This window comes from Bison bison, unplaced genomic scaffold (genome assembly GCF_000754665.1).
Source record: "Bison bison bison isolate TAMUID 2011002044 unplaced genomic scaffold, Bison_UMD1.0 scf7180017864473, whole genome shotgun sequence".
NCBI lineage: Eukaryota > Metazoa > Chordata > Mammalia > Artiodactyla > Bovidae > Bison > Bison bison.
The window spans coordinates 18,103,099-18,111,508 of record NW_011495034.1 but is presented as its reverse complement, the minus strand read 5'-3'; the positions used below and the strand labels follow the sequence as shown (position 1 = coordinate 18,111,508).

At 54.6% G+C, this 8,410-nt stretch overlaps 1 protein-coding gene across 1 annotated transcript in view; it reads left to right on the top strand.

The window, feature by feature from the left end:
• Positions 1 to 8,410, top strand: part of CPNE2 (copine II) — a 32,779-nt gene that overhangs the window by 5,756 nt on the left and 18,613 nt on the right. The window contains exons 4-9 of the mRNA XM_010861899.1: positions 1,568 to 1,639; positions 3,014 to 3,097; positions 3,386 to 3,475; positions 4,463 to 4,561; positions 4,979 to 5,065; positions 7,118 to 7,177. Coding sequence (XP_010860201.1) covers positions 1,568 to 1,639; positions 3,014 to 3,097; positions 3,386 to 3,475; positions 4,463 to 4,561; positions 4,979 to 5,065; positions 7,118 to 7,177 — 492 coding nt within the window. The remainder of the gene's footprint in view (positions 1 to 1,567; positions 1,640 to 3,013; positions 3,098 to 3,385; positions 3,476 to 4,462; positions 4,562 to 4,978; positions 5,066 to 7,117; positions 7,178 to 8,410) is intronic.

Sequence of the window (8,410 nt, the reverse complement as noted above, 5' to 3'; positions counted from 1 at the left end):
CCCCACGGCGTCTCCCCGGGCTGGGCCGCTCCTACTCCTCCCTGCATCCCCTCCTGGCCCTGGCCCCTGCTGTCCTCCCTTGGGGGGTCTTTCGGGAGGTTTCAGGAGCTCCTTGCCCCTCTTAGCTTGGCTCATGGCTGCAATGCGCAATGATTCCTCTGATACGCAAAGATTCGGTGATGCGCAATGATCCCTACGCTGCAGAGTGATTCTTGCGATATGCAGGCCCTTTGAGCAGATGAGCTCTTTGGTCCTCAGACTCTGGGAAGGCAGAGTCTGCTTCTACAGATGAGGGAACAGAAGTCCAGAGGAAAAAGTGCCCCGGGGCGGTTCAGCCAGTGAGCTTCTCTCCTGGCTTATCCCTCTTCAGAGCCTGTGACGCCAAGGAAACTGGCCGTGCTGGGAGGAGGAGGGCTGTACCTCTGTGTCTTCACTCATGAAGCCTTACTTGCCTGCTCTGGAACATTCCTGCCTCCCCACTGCCTGTGGAGCCGTGCATTCTGGGCTGGGAGGGACCCAGCAATCTCAGCTGTTTTTTTACCCGATTCATGACTATGGGCCTGAGTTCAGGCATACTAAATTCTAAGCACGAAGTGAAAGTGTTAGTGGCTCAGTCATGTCCGACTCTTTGCAACCCCATGAACTGTATAGCCCGCTAGGCTCCTCTGTCCATGAGATTCCTGGAGTGGGTAGCCATTTCTTTCCCCAGGGAATCTTCCCCGCCCCCAACTAGGGATGGAATCCGGGTCTCCTAGACTGCAGGCAGATTCTTTACTGTGTGAGCCACCAGGGAGCACTTACCCCAGGCTGTTATCCACTGTTCTGCCACTTTGAATGTCCCCTCCCAGCCTCCTCCCACCTCTTGGGGTGCAAAACCTCCCCATTGAAGTGCCTCCACTGGTCAGCTGTCCTCCACATGGAAGCCAGCCCAGAAGGACCCCACCCAGCTGGTGTGCCCTCCCCCAGCATTTCCAGCAGCTCCCCTCCAGACCTGGGTACCCACCTCTTTTGAAATAGGGGTAATGATAGGGCCTACCCTACAGGGTTGTTGAGCAAGGTCTCAGCTGGAGGGGAGGCAGGAGCGAGGGGCCTCCAGCCTGGCCTCTGTCCCTGGTTCTCAGAGTCAAATAGCTCGTTCAGCAGGTAGGGCTATCCTAGAGGTGTGGGAGGAGAGGGAGTCCTAGCCGAGAGAGCAGTGGGGGGATGAGGAGGCCTGGCAGGCTGTTCCCCTACCCAGAACCTCTCCCCAGGGCTCTAGACCATCCCTGTGTCTGATCCCCGCTTGTCTCCCTGCACCATCTCATGCCTGTCTTGAGCTACGTTGGGGTCACTTTCTGATTCTCAGATCCAGATAAGTTATTTAGCCCCACTTTCCCCGAAGATGGCAACTGAGGTTTTAGGAAGACAAGAGGCTTATGCCAAGTCACATGGTACTACTTTTCCTCTCCCCGCCCCACCCCGGAGAATTGACTGCTAGGGCATCCCATGTCTACCCTGCCTGAAAGGAGGTCGGAGGAGGGAGTCTTGGAGACAGGTCTCAACCCCCAACTTTCCTCTGGCCTTGCAGATCGCTGCTCAGGAGCTGTCAGATAACCGGGTCATCACACTGAGCCTGGCGGGCAGGAAGCTGGACAAGAAGGTGAGGCAGGCAGGGGAGGGGGTTCTCCATCAAGGGGCAGCAACCCTCCCCAGCTCTGGGGTTGTATGGCCTGGGACTTCCAGCCACCGCCTTCCTTGCCCCTCCAGGGACAAGTCCGTTGCACATGGCCCTGCAGGCCACTCCAAGCTAAGACTGCTTCACCACTGAGGTAGTGAGTTTCTTATCACTTAGAGGTATTCAAGGCATGACTGGAAGCCTACTCATTAGGGCTCCCCATCTCTGTAAATGCTTGGGTCTTTACAATAACCTACAGGACCCCACCTAATGCATCCATAGCCCCCAGATTCCCTGACCTCACCCCTTTCACATTCCTTGCATTCATTCTGTTTTAGTCAAATCAGTCTCTTCACTGTCTGGGATTAAACCAGGCACCCTCCTGCCTCAGGACCTTTGCACTTGCTGTCCCTTCTGCCTGGGATGCTTTTCGCCCTGCATTTTTTCATGACTGGCTCCTCCCTCACTTTTATCAGGCCTTTGCTTATAATGTCACCTTCTAATTCAGCCTTCCCTAAAGGACTCTGCAGTGGTCCCTAACCTTCCGTCCCCCTCCTCCTTTACCTGTCTCCTAATCACTAATTGCTGCCTAGTGTATATTATTATTATTTGTGGTTGTGTGTGTTCGTTGCTGCAGGCAGGCTTTCTCTAATTGCACTGAGCGGGGGCTACTCTCTAGCTGTGGTGCTGGGCTTATCTTGTTGCGGAGCACGGGCTCTAGGTGTGTGGGCTTCAGTAGTTGCGGTGTGCAGCCTTAAGTTGCTCCATGGAATCTTTTCCGATCAGGGATCAAATTTGTGTTCCCTGCCTTGGCAGGCGGATTCTTATCCATTGGACCACCAGGGAAGTCCCAATGTATGGTATTTACTCCTTTGTTTTATGTCTCCCACCTCTTGAATGTCACTTGTTATAAAGTCCACATTTTCTTAAATGGAGTTTTAAAGAACTCTTCTGCTAGGATAATTTTGCTTTTATTTTTTCAGAACCCCACTAAAATAAATTAAAATCCCATTCTGCTGGGTACCTCCCCCTGCCCTGGAACATTCTCTCTCTGACGTCCTGCCCCACCTGAGATGCTGGAATTGTAACTTCTACAGGCTCCAGGCCTCCGGCTCTCTGAGCAAAAGCTCTGGTCACCCCAGGATGGTGCGGTTTCTCCTGGGGATGCTGCTTGGTTCCAGGAGGCTGCAACCGCCAGGGTCTCTGCTGAGCCCTGCAGAGGCTGAGGGGGTGGGGCCAGCAGCTCCCGCTCCTGATGCTGGGGGTGGGGTGGGGTGGGGAGACAGCTGGGCCACACCCCCACCCCATCTGAATCCGGTAGTTATGCCTCCCTCACCCACATCCTCCCGCTTCCTCCAGGATCTCTTCGGGAAGTCGGACCCATTTCTCGAGTTTTATAAACCAGGAGATGACGGCAAGTGGATGCTGGTCCACAGGACTGAGGTGGGTGTGTGGGGCACCAGGGGTCTCTGAGCCAGTGGGCCTGCAGTCTGGCCACCCTGACAGCTCAGGATGGGACCAGGCAGGCACATTCTACAGTGCCCAGGGAAACCCCTGATGGCCCCTAAAGACTTGCTCCCTCCTCATCATGGGGGTGCTCACGTCCATCCCCAAAAGTGTGGCTGTGGGTCTCTCCACCTTGCCCTCCCCCTGTCCCATTGGGTTGGCCCGATCCCAGAGCACTGCCACCCCTGGGTCCCAGCTCACCCCTACCCCCTCACTGTCGTGCAGGTGATCAAGTACACACTGGACCCCGTGTGGAAGCCATTCACCGTGCCCTTGGTGTCCCTGTGTGATGGGGACATGGAGAAACCCATCCAGGTGAGTGAGGGGGGCTGTGGGAATCCTGCTGTCCACCTTGCCAGCTCTGGCCTCACGGTCACCTGAGGCTTCCTGGGGATGCCTTAGCAAAGCTCTTTCTTATTAAGATGGAAAAAGAACCCATGGTGGGGAGGGGCAAGAGACCTGAGTCCTTGTCCCAGGTCTGCCTGACTCTCTGACTGATCTGGGCAGGGCCCTCATCTCTGTGAACCTCTTGTTTAAAATGGGAACAGAGTGACTGCCCTGTTCTTCCCGGAGGGCTGTGTGCTGCTTGCTAAGCTAATGAATGCAGAATCACCTTGGAAACAACCAAGTGTTGTCGCTGTGATGAAGATGGTGATTGCTAGTCTCTAAAAGCCCTCAGTCCTTGGGGCCGGGTCTGAGAGCAGACAGGGTGGGGCAAGGCAGCAAGGCCGTGTAGGGACCCCCAGAGGGGCACCAGGAAACTGGGTTCTGGTCCTGGCTGTCCTGCTGCCACTGTAAGACTTTGGGCCAGTGGTTCCCACTTAGAGCCTCGGTTTACCCATCAGTACAATGGGTACAGTAATTCCTGCCCTCCTTCTAGGAGTGTAATGGCAGCTAAGTTAGCATATCAAGCTGGGACTTTTGTGCCCATCTCAGGAAAAGAAGTACAAGTCTAGGGAGGACTCCAGGCCATGGCCCATGAGGCCAAGTGGGCCACAACCCAAGATAGAGTAGCAGCCCAGTGTCAGGTGTGTGGGGTGTGCAGCTTCCTGCACCAGAGGGAGGAATCTCCATTACTGGAGTGAACACCCTTTCTCCTCTTCCCAGCAATCATGGAAGGCTTCCTGTAGGAGGCAGTTCAGGAGCTACAGTCATCACCCCAAGCCAGGTAGTCAGATCTAGAGAGGGAGAGGGAGGCACCACCACTCCAAAAAAAGACATGGGGTTTGCTCAGGAAACTGAGAGGAGCTGTGAGTGCCTGCTGTAGGCAGCTCTGGGGTGACCTTGCTGGACCCACTGCAGGTTATGTGCTATGACTACGACAATGACGGGGGCCACGACTTCATCGGTGAGTTCCAGACCTCGGTGTCACAGATGTGTGAAGCTCGTGACGGTGTCCCGGTAAGATGTGCACAAGGGCATGACCCCAAGACCTCCATAGGGGACGGGGAAGGGGCAGGAGTTTTTGAATCAGGGGCAGACAGGGGCTCAGATCCCACCTCTCTGTCTTATGACCTTGAGCAAGACATTCACTCTCTCTGAGACTCAGTTTCCCCATCTGTCAAGTGGAGGCAAAAGAGTAGAGTGGGAATTACATGAGATTATACAGGTGAAGTGCATAGTGAGCCCTCGGGAGCTATCCATTTGACTCCAGGCATGAGCTGGAGCCCATGGGTGGCAGGATCAGCTCTGGGAGGGCTTCCTGGAGGAGGTGTGCTAACCCTTGGTCAACGCTGTAGAATAGGTTCTGGGGCCCAGGGGAGGGTCAGTCCCTGCAGAAGCCCCAGGCTGAGCTCTTTCTCCTCCTGTGTTGCACAGCGAGAGTTTGAGTGTATCAACCCCAAGAAGCAAAAGAAGAAGAAGAACTATAAAAACTCAGGGGTGATTATCCTGCGTTCCTGCAAGGTGAGCCAGCCTGGGTGGGCGTGGTGCAGGGGCAAGGTTTGGGGTCACCAGAGAGATGTCAGTGCAGAAGAGAGAGAGCACTAGGTGTGGAGCCAGCAAGTGAAGGGAAGGGAAAGTTGCTCCATCGTGTCCAACTCAGTTTGCGACCCCAGGAACTATACAGTCCATGGAATTCTCTAGGCTAGAATACTGGAGTGGGTAGCCTTTCCCTTCTCCAGGAGATCTTCCCAACCCAGGAATCGAACCCAGATCTCCCCCATTGCAGGTGGATTCTTTACCAGATGAGCCACAAGGGAAGCCCAAGAATACTGGAGTGGGTGGGTAGTAGAGCCAGCAAGGCCTGGGTTCAAATCCTGGTTCTGCCAGTTCTGTCCTGGCTCTGAGACCTTTTGAGCTTAACCTCACTAGGCCTCAGTCTGCTCATCTGTGGAATGGAAATGTTAACATGATTAAGCATATAAAGTCTTATATCCTGTTCCTGTGCCAAAGTCAAGGAGGGCATGAGATGACCTTCCAGGGTCTCCTGGTTGGAGGGTAACTGTTGTTGTTTAGTTGCTCAGTTGTGTCCAGCTCTTCACCACCTCATGAACTGCAGTCCTCTGTCCATGGGATTCTCCCAGCAAGAATACTGGAGTGGGTTGCCATTTCCTCCTCCAGGGGATTTTCCCAACCCAGGGATGGAACCAGCGTCTCCTGCACTGGCAGGGGTATTCTTTACCAGTGAGCCACCAGGGAGGCCCAGGGTAACTGTAGGGAGTTGCTTTTCCCCAGGCTTGTCCCCTGCGTGTTCAGCATCAGAGGGGGAGAGAACACTGGGCCGGCACACCCTATCCCCTCGCAGTGACATTAGTGAGGGCTCAGGTTCCTGCCCTGTGGTGTAACTGGGGCCACTGGGGCCCACAGTGACGATGTTCACACCACTGTGGCCAGGCTGAGGCCAGGGGCCGGGCCCCCAGATGTCTGGTGGCCACATGTCTGCTGGAATCGGGTGGGATGTTAAGGAAGGCAGCACCGGCCAGGGCATCAGGAGCCCGGAACACTGGGCTTGAAGGTCCCCGTCACTTGCTCTACCAGCTGGCCGCCCCCACGCCTCAGTTTCCTCACCTGGAGACTAAGATTTACGTGAGCATCAGTGCGGTCACAATGCAGCAGAACCCTGTGGCAGTGAAGCTGGTGGGTTGCAGCATCGTGATTTCAGGTCCTTGTTTCTGAAACTTGTGTCACTCACATCCCCCTTCTGGATTTCTGGCACCCGGCTTATTATTTTTTGTATTCAGCCCCCCACCTCCTCCCATTTTGGTGTTTTTTTTTACTTAAAAACATTTTGCAAGGAACCCTTCTAATGTCACCAGTATTGGAAGGCCAGTATCCTTTGCCAAAAGGAGATAAAGACCATCCAAACTATGTTTTAACAGCTTTAGTAATTTACAGCAGAAGGTCTTGATCCGGTGGCCTGGCCTCTCCCTGTTCCAAGTCGAGGTGGGTAAGAGCTAGAGAGACTTAGGGACCAAATGGCAACAAATTGAGGCTTTCTTTATCATGTAATTGGGCTTTGCAGGTGGCTCAGCAGTAAAGAATCCACCTGCCAGTGCAGGAGACGAGGGTTCAATCCCTGGGTGTGGAAGATTCCCTGGAGGAGGGCACAACAACTCACTCCAGTATTCTTGCTAGGGAAATCCCATGGACAGAGGAGTTTGGTGGGCTGCAGTCCATGGGGTCACAAAGCCTCAGACATGACTTAGTGACTAAACAGCAGCTGTCATATAATTGGTAGTTGTTACTGACTTTAGGCCCTGGGACACTGTGTGGACTTATCGTGCATCTGTGTGTGTACAGATGTTCCACCAACTGGGAACCGTTGCTCCATTGTTACAGCAGGATTTGGGTTCTGCGGTAATCAGATCAGGTGCATCTGCTTTTTGCGGCCTCCTTGACCACCATCTGGGCCCAGAGCGACAGCTCCCCAAAGGTTGTTTGTGGAGAGCATGGCCAAGTGAGGGCCAGCCCTCAGGTGTGGGGTGGGGGCCCACTGACCTCTCTAATTCCTTCCAGATAACCCGGGACTACTCCTTCTTGGACTACATCCTGGGAGGCTGCCAGCTCATGTTCACCGTAAGGTTTTCCACCACCCTACCCCACGCCACCTCTCCCCTCCCCAGTGAGGATCCTCCTGAAGGGCTTGAGCTACGACTTCAGCAGGAGCGACTTGGGATAGACTTCAGGAAGGACTTTCCCGGGGCATGGGCTGTGTCTGGCCCAGAGGAGAGGGTATGGGTGGATGGGTCTGAGTCAGGGTTTTGCTGCAGGTCAGAGCCTGGATGCTCAGGCCTGAGCATCACTGGTTAGGCTACACTTCTTCAGGAGGGAAAAAAAGCCAGTTCTTTCCCCTTTCCCTTCCTACCTTATCTGCTGCACCCTTCCCCTTGCTCACTCAGCTCTGTCCACACTGATCCTCACTGCTCCGCCACACACCAGCTCAGCTCTGCTCCATCTTGGGGCTTTGTGTTTGCTGTTTCTCCTGCCTGGAACACTCTTCCCCAGAACCTTCTTGTGTCTGCTGCCCTGCAGGCCGTGACACAGGTCACCTCCGCCCAGGACTCCTATTCCTCTCCGTCCCGTCTCCTGTTTTAGTAACTTTAGGGCACATGCCACTCTGAAATTTTCTCAAGTATTTTTTTTAAATTTTCTTCTTACTTTTTGGCCACACCACGTGGCATGTGGGATCTTAGTTCCCCGACCAGGGATCAAACCCACACCCCCTGCAGTGGATTCTCAAATATATTTCACTGTCCCTGCCCCACTAGTGACTGTGAGTGTCCTGAGTGCGGGGCTGCTGTTTTGTTTCCTCTCCACCCTCGAGGTATCACTCAGTACCCAGCATGTAGCACGTGCTTAGTAAATACTCGCTGAGAGAATGAATGGTTGCTCTGCCGGTGGCCTAGAGTGTATGCCCCAGACTTGTCCCATTCCTCACCCGAAGGGAAGCCTCAGGACCAGGGGAGAACCTGCTGGGGTCCTATACTCTGCCCACTTCCCACCTAGCCTCTCTGCTCTCCATCACCACCTCTAGACCCCATGGGGGCTGGAAGTCATCTGCAGGACTCTTAGGAGGCAGGGGGTTGGTCTTGTTGACCTATAACCCTGCTAGCTGTCATAGCCCCCCTACCCTGCAGAGAGCCCAGGCCCTGCTGTTCCTCCTGTGTGCCTGTGTTCACTCTGCAGATGATACCGAGCACCTCCTGTGTGCCAGGCTCCAGGCTGTGCCCCTGCAGTGGTCCCTGGCTGATCCCAACTGAGTCCTCAGGTGGCCATCTCATGCCTTGGGTCCCTCTCTGGCCTTGCCCA